The following is a 21,962-nucleotide window of genomic DNA, read 5'->3' as shown; positions in this document are numbered from 1 at the left end:
GTAACACACATTATCTACAGCTCACCTTTAGGAACAGCCTTCTGTATTAATTCAAGGTAGGCATGTTTTCTGCTAAATGTCCATCACCATTGAATGGGTGTTATTTCAGTGGTCTGATCTCCACCTCTACCCCAAGCAGCCAAATGCATGTGCAACCATTGCAGAGACTTTTATTATAATTTATCTACAATGCAATATTGGCCGGGGTATCATGATTGCTTAGTAAGTCATTAATTTTCTGCTGTACCTGTGAGTCATATGAATTTCAACAAACAAATCATCCCAACATGGTGATCACGTAAACAATATAAAGCAAGTTTATTTAATACAGTTATGGCATAAGGTTTTAAGCATTCATTTTGCCAACACAAAAGAGAAAAAACAAAACATATTGGTCATATGAAGAATATACAAATCAAAATTACAACCATATATAAATATTAGCATGGTAAAAGCATAGTTTTCTCTGAAATGCAATTGAAAGTGCCAGTCAGTAAATGAAAACTCTACATATACCCTGTATAAAACTAAAATGAGTAAGGCAATATACAGTAACACAAAGGATATGGTTTACTATATACCACCAAAATACCCTGATTCAGTGATCTGATGTTTCCAAACAACCGTGGGGCTGTTCCATTAAAATTGGAAAAATTGGAATGGTACTGCAATCATACATTAAAGTCCAACTCTAACAACTTTCAAGTTTATTACTGTGTAGAGAAAAGGGTGAACCTTTTCTTTTTTGTCTGCTTTTTCTGATAGATTTCCAATGAGGTTTCAGATGAAACAATAAGTAAAATTCTCCCCAACACAAGACTGAGATACTAAAAAAAATGGAGCCGAGATTAATTATCATGCTATATTGGAATGTGGTTACAAACAGATGCTTTTATAAATCTGGAGTTTTGTTGTGTGCAAAATGAAAACCTCTGTCTTAGGTCAAGCGAGTATGAAACAGATTATATATATAAACACCAGGATTTTTCTGATGTCCCAACTCAAGTATGCGCAAGGCAGGAGGTTTTAGATCAGAGTATCTATGACTGGCCAGGATGGTATTTGAATATATTAACATTCAAGTCAACTGAAAAGAGTCTGGAAGTGCAGAGAGGTGTATAAACTACACTGGACGGGACAGGAAATTGCCTGCTGTGCTTACTGTTGCATAGCTGGATGTGAAGAAATCATCAGAAGCCCTAATGACTATTCTGATCTTGGAAAAGGATTGGTGCATGTAAAAAAAAATATATATATTTTTAAAACAAAACAATTTCCACAACCATGGCCACAATATTCGGCTCCCAAATCTATACATTGAAATACTAGATATGGGTGGTTGTATGCTGCCCCCTAAACAGCCTACAGTAGATATGTGCAAGGAAGGTCCTTTTACAGATAGACTTTTCCAGAGGTATAAACACTTCAATCCCTAGAGAGATGTTGATGGCTAGTAACAAGCAGCATATGCTTATCTATAAAAAGGGTGAGGGCATAGCCATGTAGATAGATCACTTCTGTATACATTTATTCAATAACAAGGAATAAAAAAAAATGTGCTAGGCAATAATAAACCCACAGAAAAGATGACACAAGCAATAAGGTGTTGCTTGGTGGAGATGATTTGCGCCAAATCTCCCCCTACAAGTCAATGGGAATCCAAAAAGTTGCTTAGGTCAGAAGTACATGAGAAGGAACTTAGCACCGAACAGAATGCTTTATTTTCCCATCTGTGCCAAGTTCTTACTTCCCATGGCCCATTGAATATTGCCACACAAACAGGAACACAAACATATCTTTTAAAAATTCAATTTTTTTCCACTACACAAGTATGAAGTAAACCGAAGGGAAATCCCAACAATGAATTCACAACTAAAATTACAAGTTTAAAATGTAAATAATCTTTTCAGTTTACATGCTCTTCAGAAGGGTTGTGTGAGTTTAAAAGTAAAAGCACCCACACTGATTGTACATTAGAGTCTGACACCGCATACCTAAATAGAACACAAAATGTACGATTCTTATAAAAGTCAGATAATTAGACAAATGTAAAGTGCTGCAAAATAAAAAGCCCACGTGTGTGAGCATATCATTTCCAGAAGTGCAAAGCAAGCTTGACGTTAAACCTATAGTAGCAAACAATATTCCCATAATATATGCATAATGATGAAGATGGCTTTTGTAAACACTGACACATAAGGCTCACCAGCATGGTTTGCATTCATAACTACAGGAGAGGCAGCACTGCACGCAAAAAGGTGAGAAGCTGCACAATACACATTGAAAACTGAACACTTGTACAATATAAGAATATGTACTGGGAACACCAAGCCACTTCAACCAATGCACAAGCTTCCATACAAATGGATTACTGGCAAGGAAACAGCAGTGAAAAGTGCATATTATTGAAAAATAGATCACATTTCCCCCATAAAGAAACATGCAGGAGTCCCCATCATGCCACAACTGTTTAGATTGCCCTGGTGGGCTAACACTTTCCTATCCAGTAATATATGGACGCAAGGCAAATATTCTGTGTATTAGTGGCAACAAATACTGGATTTCACACCAGGCTTACTGTGGACCCAGTAAAATGGGGACAAGGACCCCTCCTAAGCAACTGCCAACTTTCTAATACTACCCTAAAATGTCTACATATCCCCACTGGCCAGGATCTGCCAAGTCTGTCTGTAAAAACAACTCTGACCAAAGGATCTCATTTTAGCAAATCTATATTGCTATACGATATATACTTTACAAATATTTAAAAAACTGGGAAGCAAAAATACATTTTCCATTACCAATAAAATGGCTACATTGAAAACAATAACCTCTGTGTAAATATAAAATATACAGTTACAGATTTCCCATACAAGTTTGTTATTGCAGAGGATATTTCCTATATAGTGTTCAAGATCTGCTCAAAGCTGTGACCGGAGAGAATGACGCATGCGTGTTAGGTGTCCAACGTAGGAGTGGAAACTAAAGCGAGAATCAATATTCACATTGAGAGAATGCAATGTTTGTCAACATACAATAATAAAACTGTAGCTAGTAACATGTGACTAGCAATGTTTTTGATTTGTTTGATAAATATGTGAATATCTGTCTCTTAGGCTTTCACATAAATGCGTCAGTATGTAAAAGACCATTGTGTACAGCTAGCTTCTAAAAGCATTTACAAAGTTTTTAGCATGCTATAAAGTAGCTTTGTTCAAACTTTAAAAACAGACACTGCTTGTGTGTAGTGAGTGCTGAAACCCACAAGTTGTTGGTACCCTGTTTCCCCGATGGTAAGACACTGTCTTATTTTTTTTGGAAGGCCAAAATATGCTCTAGGGCTTATTTTCAGGGGATGCCTTATCTATCTGTCAGCCTCGCTTTTCACTGCACCCCTCCCCCTGTCATCCCACTGCACCCCTCCCCCGTGCACTAGTCGTCACTGTCATCAGTCCGTCGGAAGCTCGCTTTTCACTGCACCCCTCCCCCTGTCATCAGTCCGTTGGAAGCTCGGAATGACTCGTGAGCTTCCGACAGACTGAGGACAGTGACTCGTGTCACGGGGGAGGGGTGCAGTGAAAAGCGAGGCTGACAGATAGTTTCACATACGGTAGGATGAGAGAAAGAGCCGCAGCTTCCCATCCAAGAGCATGCGGAGGCGACGGAGACGGAGGGACCACACGGAGTCACCCACCGTACCACCCGATTCGGGTAAGTGCAGGTATCGGTGGGTGGCTTATTTGCGGGGGGGGGCCTTATTTTAAATTTTTTTCTAAAAAGGGGGGGCTGTCTTATTTGATGGCCCTGCCTTATCATCGGGGAAACACAGTAGTAAGTATAGTATACAAGTTTATCATAGTATATATCTATTGAACCTCAAACATGATCTTTATCCAAGTTATAGGCTGCTTTTAAAAGCTTGAACAAATCTGATTATAGAATGCTTGAAGGTGTGCAAGGTAACCTGCAAGTTTTCAGAACATGATCAGCAATGGCTGCCTACATCTTTCTGTGGCGACAGCATTCCTTTAGGGATAAATATGGGTGTGGAGAGAATGCAGGGATACATTACAAAATGCTAAGCTTCAAATAAAGGAAAAGTACACAAAAGACCACATTTCAAGTGTTTCATATTACATACAACTATACACCAAGAACTTCAATATTTTAAGAAGAACCCCAAGATAAACAAGTACAGGAAGAGCCCTTGCACATAAAATGTGCTCTCTCTATTACTGGCATGTAAATCCACTATTTTACCTTACTTATATAAATTTAGAACTTTTTTTCTATATGCCTGTATAAAAAAATGTTATTAGGTGTGTATTTATAGGTACTAAAGTAGAAATATAGAATCTATAATGCCACAAATGTAATGCACTTAAATTCTCACAATGAGTGACATATTGCTAGACAATTTTATGATTTGTTCCTTAGAATAGTCTATGTATTTCAAGTGGCCCTATCCTCATATGTGGGGTTGAAGTACAATAAAATTTAGAGCTCACCAACATATTGGAAGTTGTTTTGAGGCCAACAATTCACCCCCCACCTTTACATCTAGAGATGCAATACGCTGTGCCAAACACAAGGGGGCAGCACTGACTTCACTGCCGCACTGACTTGTTCAAAGTAATGCAAGGTAAGAATACTATTTGCAGACATGCCAAACTCAAATGAAATAGGTGTATTTGAGAGGCCTCAGTCTTTAAATGTTTATTATGCATAGTGTGGGCTGCACCTACTCAACTCCAGAAAAAATATGGCACTTTGTAGCTTAACAATATAATATAAATGGCTAAAATATTTAATCCCAGGAAGAGTGTCATTTTTAGGCAAAAAATGTTGTAGGTGTAACCTATTTTTTGGGGAATTAGCAAGGGGAGCGTTCATTAATCATTTTTTATTTACTTTTTAACTACTGAGAGCTGAAGAGAAGCAGTGAGAGGTCCACATGCCACCCATAAAACAAGAGTTTGTCATGTCTGACCCAAGAAAATTAGAACCCAACATAGGTCAGTACTACCAAGTTTAGTAGATATCATGCTGTGATTGTAAAGAAGCAGCACAACACCATGAAAACCTGTGTGTACAAATCTGAAATCACAAGCATTGGCTGACAGAACTAAAGCACCTTTGGTGAATATAAACTTTACTGCAAACGGACAAGCATAATGTTTTGTCTGAAATATTCACTTACATGACCTGCTTTGTCTAGCAACTGCTGGCAGTGTAGTACACATCATAGAAAGACGTTTGTTCTTCATACACCTAACTACAGATGAGCAGACTAATACACTAACCTCAGTGGATTGACTGCCCACCTACATTACAAAGGATGCCATCTTTAGCGACATGATCTACTTTGATTTGCTAATTATATAGCTTTTCCAGCAAAATGGTAATGCCTGCTTCTAACCCCCTGCGAATTCCCATAGAAAGCCCTCTCTCCTTCCTTTTGTCAGAAAAGAAAGACATGATTTCAGATTCTATTTGCTACAACAGCTGGATGAGGATCACATAGTCAAGGGGCTGGAAGGAAGCATTGGAAGCAATTATTTGGGCTGGAGACCCCTTTAAGCTGCACAGTCCAGTAAAAACCTAGCAGAACACCGGTTTGATGATTCTGTCTGTTTAATTTTTAGACTAATCTGGTATACTGTATAATCAGACAGATACATTTTGTATAAACTTACTAACAAACATTCCTTTTTGCATACAACTTAATAGAAAAAAAAATGCTATTTGAAAAGTGCTCAACAATAAACACACACACCTTTCTAGAAACGTAAAATGCCTAAACAAAGTCTATACAGTTCCCCTTCCATATTCCTAAATAATTCCATCATAAGGTACAGACACATAGGCCCTGCAATCAGGGAAGTGCTTTGTGCCTAGAGTATTGCACTGTATCCTTCCATCTATCCCTTTTACTTTACTTTATTGCTTAAAACTTGACACTCACAAATACACTTAAGTGGTAAAAAAAATGGAAGCCAAAACCAGTTTCCAGTACAAAGAAACTGTACTGAGTATTCCCACCTGAGTACGTCACAAATCCGTTGAAGAAAAAAAACATGAAGTATATATATTCATATATGTATCGCTTTACAACAGGTAGCATAATGTAAAAATAAACATTCTGAGATTTACAAAATATTACAAAAAGTGAAACATATAGCTACACTTCAGTACACCAAATATTGTTTCTTTCAGTCACATTAGTGGCAGACATCCATTGGAAGTGGCACTTTGCTGTTGCTTCTTGTCAAGGCGCCTTCACAATGGCCTTCACGTTTTTTCAGCTGTAACAAACCAGTTAGTTTTATTAAAGAGGAAAGATAGCCTATTCACTTTAAAATCGATAAGTGTGTCAGCCTAATAATGTACATCCAGATCACAGTCAAGTATCTGAAAGCCTTGTTTCTGGGTATATTCTTAACATGCCATATTAGCTCATTACTGATCTCAAGTCTACCAAACAAGGTCATCCAGGTAGGGGACTACAAATAAAATGATGTAAAACACCCAAAGTTTTTGGTAGCCAAAGACCAAGTGTTTTCCTAGCTTTTAGATACTGCAGAGAAGACTGGGAACTAACCTCACAGAGAACAATGGAGTTTAAACAATTCTAGTATTTTGCTACAGTTGTAAAGACCATTGAATGCTGAGAATCATTTGCAATAGACTTAATTACCTTACCTTAACGGACTGCAAGAAAATTATCCTATCCATTTCCTTTCTCGTTCATGGTACATATGAAGACAGACATTTATTTTCAGTACATCCAAAAGAAGTTCAAATGAAGGATAATCAACACACCAAATGCTAACAGACTCAAGAAAACAAGAGCACTAAAGAGCCACCTCAAATACTTTTTACCCAAAGTTGGCACCAGTTGAGGCCTCAGCATTCTCACAGTAAATTTTGTGAATAGAAAGCCAGATGGCAGCCTTGCAAATCTGAGAAACAGTAGCCATATAAAGTCTCCTAACAAACATAGAGCCTGTAACTTTCTGCAAGTCACACTTTAGATTTTGGATTTCCATACAGATGTTTCCATGCTTACCTTGAAGCCATCGAACTTGTATGGCAGGTCCATAACCTTTTTCATTCTTTGCAGATATCCTGAAAACAACAGCAGGCCGGGAGCTGCAGTCAACGTGAGCGTTTGCCAACTGAGTAGAGGTTACAGTACAAGACGTCTTCACGCCACTGTAAATCTTCATAAACGCCAGCTGGTTTTGAGCCTCAGGAAGTGACGTACGTATAGCTAAGAAGGCAGAATATTCTAATATGTTTCCTGTCGGTGAAGAAGGCCTTTCCCATGAAATATGGACACAGTCTGCACTCTAAAAAAAAAGGAAACATTTTCATTAGTTAACCAAATCCATTCTATTGTGGGAATATCCGGGATAAAACTACTCCTGAAGTTAGACTCAGCTAGAATCTCCCCCATTTATCTAGATCAGAGTTTTCCAACCAGGGCTCTTCCAGAGTTTGCTAGGGGTTCCTTAAGCAATAAGCAACTTGCACCTCTCAGGTCAGTTAGCACCGATACCAATAAAATATTTATTATCTGTAAGGATTACATTTTTTCAAATAGCCAGCAATGTAAGAGGTATTTTTCCCACTGATCACCACACTAATGTACTGTGAGCTGTGGATATAATAAGTATCTCAGGGGTTCCCTGAAGACCTGAAAGTTATTTCAAGGGTTCCCCCATGGTAAATAGGTTGAGAAAGACTGATCTAGAGCATCTTCTTCTTTACTGCTTTTATCCATCTTTAAATATACTGCATGAAAAAAATAATGAAAATGTTGAATGCATTTCTAAAAACAATTGAAAAAATATGTACCAATACCTACATTAGGAGACAAAATGCATCATTGTCTCTGCTACTGACAGGGCTAGGCCTATTGTGTCAAATGGTAAACCCTATCTTCCTGTAAACAACATTGGGCCCTATCTACCAAAGCATAAACCATAATAGCATAAGCATAATATTTTATTATAGTCTCACCTTAGTGATTTTTACGGATGATGGTGCCCCAGGAAAGCCAGGAATGCAAGTCTTAAATTCACTGATTTTACTGAAAGAACCAACTCCACATCCATTAATTGCTGCTATTCTAAATCGGTACACACTGCCGGGATTAAGTTCATGTTTCTTTAATAAAGTGTAACAAGACGCATCAGCATCCTAAAGGAAGAAAAACTAACAGTTCTTAGAATTTGGGACTTTAGTTACACATTAAAAAGAACAAAGACAGACAAATTAAAAATAGCCATTTCCCATTCAATATTAGTAAATTGGCATTCATAAGAGATATAGTATTCAAAAATATTAAAATATGGGACTTTCACAGAAGTTAAATCTTTTAAAATTAATACATTTTATTTACATCATTTTAAAAGAAGTTTATACATGCCTCTCCCAATTCAGGGGAAGTTAAATAACATCGTAATATACATAGGCTGAATACATTGTAAACATTACATATGTAGGGATCATCTGACGTATTTCGCAGACTAGGTCCGCTTCCTCAGGGATGTAATTAGTAAAAACAAAGAGATGTATCAGCACTACAATGCAATGCAATAGTATATATAACTGCATGCACATTCTTATACAATATCTTTAAATATTAAATTTTATTTAAATATACATACCAAAAGGCAGTTCAACTACAAGTGCACTTTGTCACCTGATATGGAGGCAGGGCTGAAACCACAACAGAGATAGTGGTATCCCAAATTATCATCCACCATAATATTCAATCTGTAGTGTTTGTCCCTTGAGGTTCTCAAAATCTTGCCATTAAAGCATCTATTTGACCACTATATACAGTGGATGAATAATTTGGGATACCGCTATCTCTGTTGTTGTGGTTTTAGCCCTGCTTTATACCTGCCTCCATACCAGGTGACAAAGTGCACTTGTAGTTTAATTGCCTTTTGGTATGTATGTTTATATAAGATTTAATATTTAAAGATATTGTATAAGAATGTGCATGCAGGTAAATATACTAATTACTTTTCTGTATTGCATTGTAGTGCTGATACATCTCTTTGTTTGTACTAATTACATCCCTGAGGAAGCGAACCTAGTCTGGGAAACATGTCGGATGTTCCCTACATATGTAATGTGTACAATGTATTCTGCCTATGTATATTACAATGTTATTTAACTTCCCCTGAATTGCTTTATGGGGAGAGGCATGTATAAACTTCTTTTAAAATAATGTAAATAAAATGTATTAATTTTATAAGATTTAGCTGCCGTGAAAGTCCCATATTTTGATAATTTTGAATACCATATTTGAACCTTTTTGAGGAAGGTGGCAGTTTTAAGCAAAATTGAAATCGGGCAAAACAATATATAGTATTCATATGAGATATACCTAACTTAAATGCATCTCCAAGTCACATTACTGACCATCTGGTAATATGACAGTGCTAGTTTCAGCACCAACACTGTCATACAGGAGGATGGGAAATGAATGACAAGCTCCCCCACATAGCAAAGTGCAAAAAGAGTCTTTAACAAAAGAGCCTTTAACACCTTACAAATCACTGAGACAAAATGAGTACACAGCTCAGTTGTTCAGCTTATTGTGTCATCTGCAAGCCTGTTTCACGTGTGACTGAAATGACCAAAAAGATCATTATATATCTCAGTAGTAGGGTCACTTTATTACAGCAAACAAAACAGGTTAAAAAAATTATAGTTAAAAATCTGATGTACTACCTTGCCTGATGTTCCTTGGGTCGCTTCTGGAAGCACAAAGAAGTGAGTGACCACAGCACTATTGGTTTGGAAGATCCCAACATCATACCATTTCCTCTGGCCATTCTTTACTGAAACCCGTCCATTTGCCTGAAATGTTATTTTACATTGTTAGGAAGAGGTTCATTAACATGATTTGAAATTTGTCAAAGCATTTAGAATCCAAGAAGGATTTTCTAGCTTTTAGTTCTCCTCCTTATGAATGACTAGTAATTCTTTATTATAAATTACATTTGCATGAAAGAGTCAGTAGAACAGATTTATACATATATATTTGTGTATGGTCTTTTATTGTTAGTAGGTAAAACTTACTAGTGAGCTCTTTGATTGGGCTGTCAGTTTCTCATTTGTATGTGAAGCCGATGTTGAGCCCGTAGCTAAAAAGAAAAAAATGTCTTATTTGTATGTTATTAAAAAGTATAACAAGACAAACATCATAAAACTAACATTCTGCCATTTTTGGTGGATACCTACAGTGGTATATCATCCCTGAGGGTGCAATGAGTTACTGAATGTTGCCCTTTATGTCTAAAAATGCCCAAGTGAGGGGGCCGCAAGGGAAATTTGGTTTATCCTGGGGTCAGTCCATATCTGATATTTTAGTTTGGGATAGATTCCAGCAAATGTAATATTTCATTTGAAAGCTATTATATTATACTGTACTCAGACACAACAGGCCTGATTTATTAAAGCTCTCCAAGGCTGGGGAAGATCCATTCCAGGTTTGCTGATCACCAAGCTTCGCTGCTGAAAGTGTATCTTCCTCAGCCTTGGAGAGCTTTAAAAAAAATCAGGCCCAACATGTATACAGATTGGTGGGCATAGCTGATTGATCTTTGCCTAATATATAAGAGTATAAAAACATTTCTACAGGGGTATAAGCACTATCTGTTATGATCAAACCTTCTATAAAGTGTTTGTATTCCATATTGATGAATGCTTATCTCCCATTTAAACTATGTTATCTACCATTCACTCTCATGAGAAAAAAAAAGCACTACAAAAGATTTTCTGAGGAAAGGTTTGTGGATGCGACTGATACAATAAATAGAACATTATTGGTCAAGGTCTGTTAACACCTGCAGCTGATATGACAATGATATGTAATGGTTACTTCATTACAAGCTGGTAAAAGGACAGTAGTATCTGCCCAGGGTGACAAATACAAAAACCTTTTGCACAAACTTTGATAGCCCATATACTGAACGAGGATTATATGGGCAGTTAGGTCCATAAATATTTGGACAGACAACTTTTTTCGAATTTCGGTTCTGTACATTACCATAATTAATTTTAAATGAAACAACTCAGATGCAGTTGAACTGCAGACTTTCAGCCCCAATTCAATGGGTTGAACGAAAAGATTGCATAAAAATGTGAGGAACTAAAGCCTTTTTTAACACAATCACTTCATTTCAGGGTCTCAAAAGTAATTGGACAAATTAAAAAGCTGAAAATAAAATGTTCATTTCTAAAACTTGGTTGAAAACCCTTTGCTGGCTATGACAGCCTCTGGTCTTGAACTCATGGACATCACCAGATGCTGGGTTTCCTCCTCTTTAATGCTCTGCCAGGCCTTTACTGCAGCGGCTTTCAGTTGCTGTGTGTTTGTGGGCCTTTCTGTCAGAAGTTGAGTCTCCAACAAGGTAAACGCATGCTCAATTGGGTTCAGATCAGGTGGCTGACTTGGCCATTCAAGAATATTCCACTTCTTTGCTTTAATAAACTCTTGGGTTGCTTTGGCTATATGTTTTGGGTCATTGTCCATCTGTATTATGAAACACCTCCCAATCAATGTGACTGCATTTAGCTGGATTTGAGCAGACAGTATGTCTCTGAACACCTCAGAATTCATTCAGCTGCTTCTGTCCTGTGTAACATCATGGATAAACACTAGTGTCCCAGTGCCACTGGCAGCCATGCACGCCCAAGCCATCACACTGCCTCCGCCATGTTTTACAGATGATGTGCTATGCTTTGGATCATGAGCTGTTCCACACCTTCTACATACTTTTTTCTTGCCATCATTCTGGCAAAGGTTGATCTTCATTTCATCTTTTTAGATGTTTTTGAGCAAAGTCCAATCTAGCCTTTCTATTCTTAAAGGCTTATGAGTGGCTTGCACCTTGCAGTGCACCCTCTGTATTTACTTTCATGCAGTCTTCTCTTTATGGTAGACTTGGATATCGATATGCCTACCTCCTGGAGAGTGTTGTTCAGTTGGTTGGCTGTTATGAAGGGGTTAATTTCTCTTCACCATAGAAATGATTCTGCGATCATCCACCACTGTTGTCCTCTGTGGACGTCCAGGTCTTATGGCGTTGCTGAGTTCACCAGTGCTTTGTTTCTTTCTCATGATGTAACAAACTGTAGATTTTGCCACTCCTATTTTTGTAGCAATTTCTCGGATGGGTTTTTTCTGTTTTTGCAGCTTATGAATGGCTTGTTTCACCTGCATGGGGAGCTCCTTTGACCGCATGTTGTCTGTTCACAGCAAAATCATCCCCCCCCCATCCCCCAAATCAACTCCAGGCCTTTTATCTGCTTAATTGATAATGACATACCAAAGGAATTGACCACACCAGCCCATTAAATACCCTTTGAGTCTATTGTCCAATTACTTTTGAGCCCCTGAAATGAAGTGATTGTGTAAAAAAAAAAAAAAAAGGCTTTAGTTCCTCACATTTTTATCCCCCAAATCAATTCCAGGCCTTTTATCTGCTTAATTGATAATGACATACCAAAGGAATTGCCCACACCAGCCCATTAAATACCCTTTGAGTCTATTGTCCAATTACTTTTGAGCCCCTGAAATGAAGTGATTGTGTAAAAAAAAAAAAAAAAGGCTTTAGTTCCTCACATTTTTATCCAATCTTTTTGTTCCCTTCATATATTTCAATATACATGCAATGGTAATGTCTACCCTGCAAATTTACTGCTTTTACAGACAAATGGCTGAGAATACAGTATGCGAAACTCATTTCAAACCTTCACGTTGTATACTGAGTGTAGTTTGTGAAGTTTCATCTCTAACAAGTGCCCCATTTGTACGTGATGACTCAGTTTTAATGCTCTGCTGGGTTACCATAGATTGTGCACTGGAGACAATGCAGGATGCTGAAACCTCAGGTGTTAAAATTCCTATGTCCAAGGCATGCACATCATTCAAATTAGATGATGTATGAGGACCTAGGACAAAGTAAATGACATCCCATTAAAAGTGTCTTTGGATCTACTTCTTTATTAATATGTTTTTAATGCAATGTAAAGCTTTTTATAACTACGGTTTACATAAAGCCATGGCCACAAAAAGATAAGTATTGGTTCTTTGTATCTGATACCTTTACACTTTTTTTACTAAGGATTGAGGCAGACAATCCATTTTATACAACATATGCAGGATGAAAGGCATATCTACAAATATTATTGTTGAAACATTACAATCAGAACATACCTATACTTTATTCTTACCTGCTGTGTTAGGTCCAGATGATTCTTTGCCATTTAATTCTACAGTTCCACTGGAAAGTGCTTGTTTCTCTGTTAAGGTCATCTTCATTCCAACACTATGCTCATAAGCAATAGACTGTGCTGAACAACTTGGCACGGAACTCTAGTATGGTGACAAAAAAATATCACAAATAAAGGAAGTTGTAAAAGTTGTAAATATGCATGAAAGGTGATCATTTCAGTACATTCTGTATGCGTCTAAACATGCATGCGGTATCCTTCATTTACTGGACCCCTAATATGCACACACAATGGCACAATGGAGTCTAATTACTGGAACTGCACATATACAGATATGGCCTAATACACATCAATCGTGTACACAGAATCATGGACTTATTGGGCACATACCTGGGTAACTGATCCACTGCTGCTATTCTGGTGACAAGTGTCCACTTTGTGTTCAGAAGGAAACATGCAGCTTGCAGGAGATACTGGGCTTACTGCATCTACAATAATAAGGGGTCATGGTCATTCTTCTAATTCATCAAATCATCACATTACATAGGAAACACATAGCCCCAAAAGTCAGTGGGATGACTTGAGCCACTGCGCCGATTTCATGTGTTTGACTGGAATGTCTGGGCAGAAAGGCCAATTATGCTAGCAAGTAAATATGATATCAGAAGTTTAGAAATACTGCCATATTTTCATAAATAGTTTAAATAATAAGCTTTGAGTTTTGAAACTATAAACACAGGAACAATCCATTGTTAACAAAAGAATCAGTCTCAGCAATATATTGTGCTAAGCACACAGAAATAAACAGATACACCTACATATCTATGGGAGTGTTGTATGATCAGCATATAACCATACAATACAATTATTCACAAGGTCATAAACTGTATTTTTCAACTTAGTGACTCAAACTTATGCAGTCACTAGATCTGAATGACAGCCAGCTACCTGAAATCAGGCATGGCAGACTTCTTTAAAGCAATCAGCAAAAGAACAAAAAGATTATTTTAAAGGAAACCTGTGCTAAAAGCATGAAGCAGGCTGCCACTGCTTTCTGAAGTAGGGTTCACCACCTTTGTAAGGAAGACCACAGTATACTAAACTCCTTTCCAAAAACAACTCATCCAGTAAATGTATGAAAAAAGGTTATACCAGAGCCTTCCCCAGACCTTTACCAGTAGTTCAAAACCCTCTTTTTAAATTTAAAGGCAAAAGCAGCAGACTGTGACTCCTCAAAAGGCCGAGATAACAATTGTTACTGTGGTCATTGGATTTAGGCCATTGTGGCCAGGCACAGAACAGAAAAGATTTTGCAGGGTAGGGTGCAGGAACTCACCTAAAACCTCTATGGCCAAGGTCAGCATAGAACTAAGCCACACACTATAACACGTCAAAGAACATTTTACAAGTACAGCAAATTCCTGTTGAACATAAATGCAATGTCCTTGTCACTTTTTGTGAGCTTAAAAAGAAAGCAAATCTTCTGTAAACAGCTAAAACCATCCACCTACCATGTAATCAAGATCCGAAAAGGCAGACATGTTTACCATCTAAACTGTTTGACATCCATGGCTGACTTCAATCATACAATGAAGAAATGGCATACTCATAAAGGGACTAGATCAAAGTTGATTTAGCAGGTGAAAATAAAGGGGTAGAAAAAATATAACCAATGCATCCATCATATACAGGAAATAAGTTTAAATATGTTATATTTGTGTTTTGGAGCCAAGACATACACTTAACATAGTTTACCGTTTATGTAGCTTTGAATCAGAAATGATTGAAGTCTACTGATTTCGATGCAACAGCAGGATAAAAATATAGCCGTTCCAACATATTTCATGATTCTTAATTCTTAAATATTCCACAACAAATATACTATACTTTTATCTGAAACTCTTATTCTTTTGCATATGATAAAACAGTTGATGTACCATTTCCTCCATGGTACCAAAACACATTTCTCAGGCTGGTACTTACTTTCCTCCACACTTTGAGTGCATGAAAGTCCACTTAGTAAATGTAATGGGGTTGTGTATGGTGAAACACAAGAACTCTGTGTTGAAAGTTCACTGAGCTGAGCAGGTTTTCCAGCACATGGAGACACTGGTAATTCTGGGCTTAGCTGCAGAAGATATCTTTCAACAGTTGGCAGTTCATCCCATTTCACATGAAAAGAGTTTGTGGTAGCCAAGATTAGCTGAACTTGTGAGGATGCTGATGGTTTTTCTGAAAAATACACACAAAAGAAATTAGATCCAGGCCTTTAAAATACTCTATAAAATAGCCTGCATTGGTTAGGTTATCTACCTGTGTCAATATACCAAAGATCATTGCAGCACACTTGGTAATTCCATGCTTTTTTATAGCCATCCCTTCCACTCCAAATATACAGACGTTTTCCAACTGTGACAGCACAGTGACCTGCTCTGGGTTGTGGCCAGTTAACTTTGTCTTCTGAGCTGTCTTCCAGTAATATGGTCCATTCCATGGAGTCTGCTCAACAAACAGAGATCCATATAACATGAAAGCATGCTGAACATTCCATACCGTGTAGCTAGTTACTAATAACTGTAAAAACGAATTGTACAAACCCAGATCCAAGCAGGAAAAAGAGTGAGTGCACTTCCATTGATTCTCTTGAGCAGGCGGGTGGTCAACATTTGCATTTTGTGGAACCCAGCCACCAAATATATACATTCTAAAACAGATCAAACTATGCATTAAGATAAAAGTAAAGAATATTTTGAAAGTAACATCCAGAACCTTAACAGGTTAAAAAAAAAACAGATTAAAAAAAGCAAAGCACAAAAAAAGGACAAAATCAACACAAAAGATACAATATAATGAGAGATGAGGGAACTAACAAGGGATGAGAAGTAAGATGAACAGGGAGGGATATGTTGTGACTAAAGGGTAAGGTGACCAGAAACCGATTTGCTGTATGTGTAAACAGGGCATTGAGGGATGCACAGTTAGTGAAGAATAAGGTGGGTGGGAAGGATGATGTGCGGTATGAAGGGTTATCGGTTGTGCAGGGAGGGGACGAACTCTGAGTGGGGTGTGCATAACGGTTCACCTGCCCACCCATAGCTCTTTCACATATTCAGCATCTGCCAAAGACTCTAAAAATGCTCATAGGTGTCTTTTAGATTCTGCCTTTATTTTCTTACTACTTGTGGTGTTAATGCAAAAACCAGGCCCATTGTACCTATGTGTTAGCTGCATTCAGTTTGGTGCAACTGCTTCAGCTGATTTTGTGTGAGTAAGGGGCAGCGGCCAGTGTATCTGTCTAGTATTCTGCAGCTCTGGTGGTAGGCAGGGTACCTCAGCAGCACTACTTGGTGCTTGCATTCTGCAGAAGGTTCCAGACAGTAGTGCATGTGGAAGACCTTTAACAAGGTCAAGCCTTCATTCAGATGAGAGACCACAGCATGACTGCATTCCTGCAAGTGAGAGTGGGTGGAAAGGAGGGCTGGCTCTACCTGCAGCTAGAAACAGGAATGCTGCAGAAAGTATCCGGGGTGGGATAAATGTTAACCCGCAATAACATGACTAGAGAAGAAAGTAAGTAGCAAGGTGGTGGAAAGCATAAATAGGTTGGGATATCAAAGGGAATAGATGTGATAGAGTGAAATCACCTGGGGGTCAGGTCAGAGGAAGGGGGAGAGGACATCACCACTGGAGAACATTGGTCAAACAAAAGGACTAAATCAATATAAAGAATTATAATATAACTAACGAAAACTTTTCATATTTTTCACAATAAAAGCTGACTTGATAAAATATGAATAAGTGTAAGTATGACTTGTCATTGATTATATGTAGATGCAGAGTTGTGATTTTGACTTATTTTTATGTTTAGATATACTTCTGTCTTTAATGGTTCCCTGAGGAAGCCAAAAGGCGAAACGCGTCGGAACCCAACCCTACCTTCCTTCTTAACATTAGTAGCATTATCGTGTCTGGATTAGAGATCAAAAACCACCCTCATTTCTTGGGACACAATAGGGCGGTTTTTACTGTACATATGATGGATTGTTTGTAAAAAAAATAATTTTTGCATTTTCACTTATATTTCTTTACTGTATTCAAGTTCCTTGATTTAGGGAACAATAGTGAACTTTATGACTAAATATTTTGCCACAACAAACAAATACCCTGTCTTTTTTCTTTTCTTTATTATATTTGGAATATTATTACCATCAGGGTATGTGGCTTTCCTTTGATTAGCAGAAATTGATCAGCATTCTTTTCCCCTTTATTCTAATCTCAGATAAGTATAAGTACACTATGTAGTCAGATCATCATACCTATATGAAGGCATTGGAGATCCCAAAAAACAAAACCATGTGCATTAATATGTAGTTGATAAGCCTCCACTTTCATCTCCTTAACAATTATAACAGCCTCACCCAAAAGAGGCTTCTAGATTTGAAGTGTCCAATGTAATGTAATGTATCAGAAAAAAATGTTTGTTTTTAATAATATTCTTTAATATTACCTATTCCCTATCACATTAGCTGTATGAAGGCTTCTAGGTAAAGGCGATATTCCTTTAGCTTCAGGATTATTCCAAGTCATAGTTTCTAGGGGAAAAAAAAAAAAAACAAACAATAAAAAAGATTAAATGTTAAAAATAGTATCAGTATTGTCTAGAACAGCCTTTCCTTTGCCTTTTCAAACATAGAGGAACCCTTGAAATAACTTTCAGGTCCTCAGTAACCCCTTCTATAATGACTATGTCCACATGCCATTGTAATTGTGCATAGTGGTCATTAATAAGAAAGTAAAAAAAAAAAGAAAGGGTTATTTACTAAAGGGAAATCCCTCCCCTTTTGTCTTTACTGCCATGATGGTACCAAGACAAGGGAAGAATCCAGGATGGTGTGGGACTGATTGGAAGCCAGTTATGGAGGGATTGGGGGCTCTGCACAACTTAAGGTAGGTGTGATTTTTTTTAATTTTAATGACAGTTCTGAATTTAGAAGAAATTTACAAGTATTCAGAAACAATGTAAGTATTCTAACATCAGTATTAGTCAACAATATTCCAAAACTCACCAAAATCTAGCTCCCACAGGTCGCCTAGACGACATCCAGACATTCCTCCAAAGATATAAAGCTTACATTTCCGACTATCCTTTCTGTTGAATATAACAGCTGAGTGGGACTCTCGTGGACATGGTGGAATTCCCTTGGTCTGTGGAATATTCCAGCCAACCACACCACTTCCTGGACGCAACTCAAGTTCAAAAAAGTCATTTAGGTACCTGGTGTAAATAAAGTAAATTGGTTAAGAGCTACAAATTCAATACAATAGTGTACATGCACAACTGACTTTTTCTGCACATATCTCATCTGGTGCTTGGCAATCTCTTCTAAGTCAGAATATATCTACATTCAATGTACCTATATTTCTGGCTTTTTCCAGAAAAGAACACCTACTTTCAGAAGTTATAATAATGCTTGGAAAACAGTGTGATATTTTTAATGTATTACTACACCCTAAAGAACAGAAGTGCATGAAATAGTTCTACGTTACATACAGATGGCTGTGTGTCATGGATGGGGAGCAGGTAGGAAGAAGAAGGTATAAAACAATAGGTGCAATTGCACCGCAAGTTTATTTGCAATTTAAGTCGCAAATATTGTAAAGAAGCAAAAAATGTTGTCAGGTTAGCCCAAATGAACGTTGGTAAACCAAAGAATTTCCCATATTGCAAAGTAAGATCAACACCATTTGGTGATAAAGAGAAACAAACCTCAGCAAGCAAAACCAAAAAAAGCAGCAGTGAAACGGCATAATAAATTTATCTTCATCAGTATGGTTAGGATGTGCATAGTACCTCTACTACAAGCAATATAATGGAATATTAAATCCTCATTTCAGAATAAAAAAAAACTCCCACTGGGTTAGCAAAAACCCTCATAATAATACCAATATCTTTACCTGGGAATATTATTGTTGGTGTCTTCACTCTCATTGGCTAGGCCACCAAACAAGTAACATTTATTGCCATAGAGTGAAAAACTGTGCCCCAGACGAGGACAGGGCAAGGATCCATTATATGCAGGCTGAGGCTTCAATTTTCTCCACAGCCAGCGACTTGCCTGAAATGTAAACCCACAATCAATCAATTTGTTGTGATAAACATGGTTACATTTTATATCAAATTCCCTGGACTTTTCCAAAGCATTTGTTGTGCAGACAGATACCTCTGATGTAGGCCTAGGAGCAGTGTTGTCTCAGGTAAAGGAGGAAGGAAAGGGATGGGTCCTGGACGGGAGTTATGTTTCTCGTGTATACAGAGCATGCACTCTTTAAAGTCAGGGGGTATTTTGAGAAGAGAGTTCAGAAATATTAGAGAGCAACTCTGCAAGGGTGGCAGTTGTTAGCTTGTTGATTTCAGGGCTGTGGACTTGGGAATGGTAAAGAAGGTACTGGGTGGGCCTTCCCATTCCACCTAGGTGCACCCCTACCTTTGGCTACAGCCAGACTGGAGGCCAGCTATAAGTAGCACAGGTGTGCTGTTAGGCTTTGAAATGGAATGGCAGCAGACAAGCCTGTATGGGGGCTCCACCAATAAGCTGTGTGCCTTTTAGATGTGATTTATGGACTGGGCAATTCTCACTATAAACTCTACTGAAGACTCTGCACTCTCTAAGCTGCCTTTACATTTCTGTTTGATTTTTGCTGAAGAAAGCTATATTGTTTTTGGAACAAATTAAGAGACTTATACAGTTTACAAACTGCTCCGTGTGCTTGATGCCAGGGTGATCACCCCTCCATATCACAATATGTACACCCGATTTACCCCCAATGCCCGATTGTCAAGCACCTCCAAGGGAAGATCTGATCAATCAGAATGAATATACCCCACTGGATGAGACAGGGACAAAGAGATTTGTTTAAGGGTCAACAGGTATTTACCTGTACCTGCATAGTGTGTACAAAAAAAGAAAACTAAAGCAGGCACCACATCTAAAGACTGCAATATTCCACATTTTTGTTTTAATAAATCCAGCAGAGAGGAATCAATACCTGTAATTCAAACAGATCATTGCTGTATCTCCCATATTCCACCATCCCTCCAAAGACCAGGATCCTTGTTCCATCGCAGACAAATCCATGGGCTGCACATCCTGGGGGAATATCTCCTCTCACTGCTGGGAGGAACCACTGATTGGTAACTGTTGAGAAACAATTGGATATAAATAAGTAAAATCTCATATACCATGCTTCTGCCAGCTGTAGCACTGGCTAGGGCCTGAGCAAGTAGAAATCTGTCTAGTAACATAATAAACAATAATGCACAAACGTCATAGTACTAAATAATACCTCATATTATAGAGGACCCCTTCTGATCATATAATGACCCCCCAACGTTTGGGGATTTGACCGAAGGAGACAATGAGCAGAGTCTGCTCACTGCCCCCCCTATTCATTCGCTATGGGGCTGACATAGCCTACAGCTCAATAGAAGGGCAGCTGTCAGGTGAGCAGCACACAGAGAACACTCAGTGACCCCCCTTAACCCCAAGAATTGCCCCATCATATTCTATGTACCCCCACACAGAGCACGCTCAGTGACCCCCAGAATTGCCCCATTATATTCTATGTACCCCCACACAGAGAACACTCAGTGACCCCCCACAATTGCCCCATTATATTCTATGTCCCCCCACACAATTGCTCCATGCCCCCTGGTACCTGTGTACAGCTCAGGGCAACTTTGCCCCCTCCCAACTTCTCAGGCAGGCAGAGTGATTGTATATAGCGGGCAATGCTGGGGGCCCTGAGCCCGGGGGTTGCGCCCCCCCAGCCCCTGTCAGGCCTCCCCCACTCGGTCACTCCTCTCACCCGTGTTATAGACGTGCAGCTCCTCCGCTATGCCCTCGTTTCCTCCCCCGAAGATGATAATCAGCTCCCGGATGGCCACAGCTCGGTGTCCGTGCCGGGCATGAGGGACCGGACCGCTGGCTGAGGTCACCTGCCTCCAGTTTAACCGGATGGGATCCGCCGCCATCAGATCCCGAGCCGCCTCCTCCGATCCCCCATCCCATAATGCAGCGGGGCGGCGGGGTCACCAGCAGGGCGAGCAGCGGCGGGGGAGGCGGGGACTGTCATCAGTGCGGCTGGCTGGGGACTCCACCTGTGGCACGGGGTGTGAGGGGGCGGGGCACCCGATCACCTCAGGCACCCCACATGACCCTCATACCCCTGTATGCTGTGATGCCAGCACTGACACTGCCTGGTGCCATGGTATTATTATCGGGCCACATTGGGCACTGCAGCTGGGTCAGGTGTCAGACCAGGTGTGCAGGGCTCTCTGTGCTAGGACACTCCACAGGTCCTCACACATGGAAACATTCCACACTGCCAGGTAAAATAAGAGAACCTGTCAGGTCTCAGCCTCCATGGTATGAAATATAAATAATACCAGTCAGGGCCAGACATAGGAAGGGAAAGTGTGTCACTGCTTAAGGGCCCTGGGCCCTTCTCACCCACCAGGGGCATCCCCTGCAGAACTGGCTTGTGACATAAATCAGTCCTAGACAGGGGCCCACTGTTGGCTCTGTCTGCCATTGCTACCAATGGCCCAGAGCTCAGGCCTCAACCAGAAATCTCACATTGTTGGCTGCTTGTGTCACCAACACCAACAGTCATATCATATAGGGAGCTGACAGTCATAT

At 39.0% G+C, this 21,962-nt stretch overlaps 1 protein-coding gene across 2 annotated transcripts; it reads right to left on the bottom strand.

Moving 5' to 3' along the window:
• Window positions 1-294: 294 nt before the first annotated feature.
• Window positions 295-21,342, bottom strand: HCFC2 (host cell factor C2). 2 transcript variants are annotated; one of them, XM_072401160.1, is made up of 16 exons: window positions 21,130-21,338; window positions 20,311-20,459; window positions 19,219-19,379; window positions 18,330-18,538; window positions 17,771-17,855; window positions 15,861-15,967; window positions 15,577-15,762; window positions 15,247-15,495; window positions 13,654-13,751; window positions 13,264-13,405; window positions 12,781-12,981; window positions 10,105-10,169; window positions 9,754-9,882; window positions 8,026-8,205; window positions 7,070-7,352; window positions 295-6,305 (listed from the first exon to the last, which is right to left on the bottom strand). In XM_072401160.1, the coding sequence occupies exons 1-16, from the start codon at window positions 21,293-21,295 to the stop codon at window positions 6,292-6,294; spliced, it is 2,424 nt and encodes an 807-aa protein (XP_072257261.1). In that variant the 5' UTR covers window positions 21,296-21,338; the 3' UTR covers window positions 295-6,291. The 2 variants fall into 2 exon arrangements, with proteins under 2 accessions (XP_072257261.1, XP_072257260.1); XM_072401159.1 differs by lacking the exon at window positions 12,781-12,981 and having other exon boundaries at window positions 21,130-21,342.
• Between the last annotated feature and the right edge of the window lie 620 nt (window positions 21,343-21,962).

This window comes from Pyxicephalus adspersus, chromosome 2 (assembly GCF_032062135.1).
Source record: "Pyxicephalus adspersus chromosome 2, UCB_Pads_2.0, whole genome shotgun sequence".
NCBI classification, from domain to species: Eukaryota; Metazoa; Chordata; class Amphibia; order Anura; family Pyxicephalidae; genus Pyxicephalus; species Pyxicephalus adspersus.
This window is presented reverse-complemented; position numbering and strand designations above follow the sequence as displayed.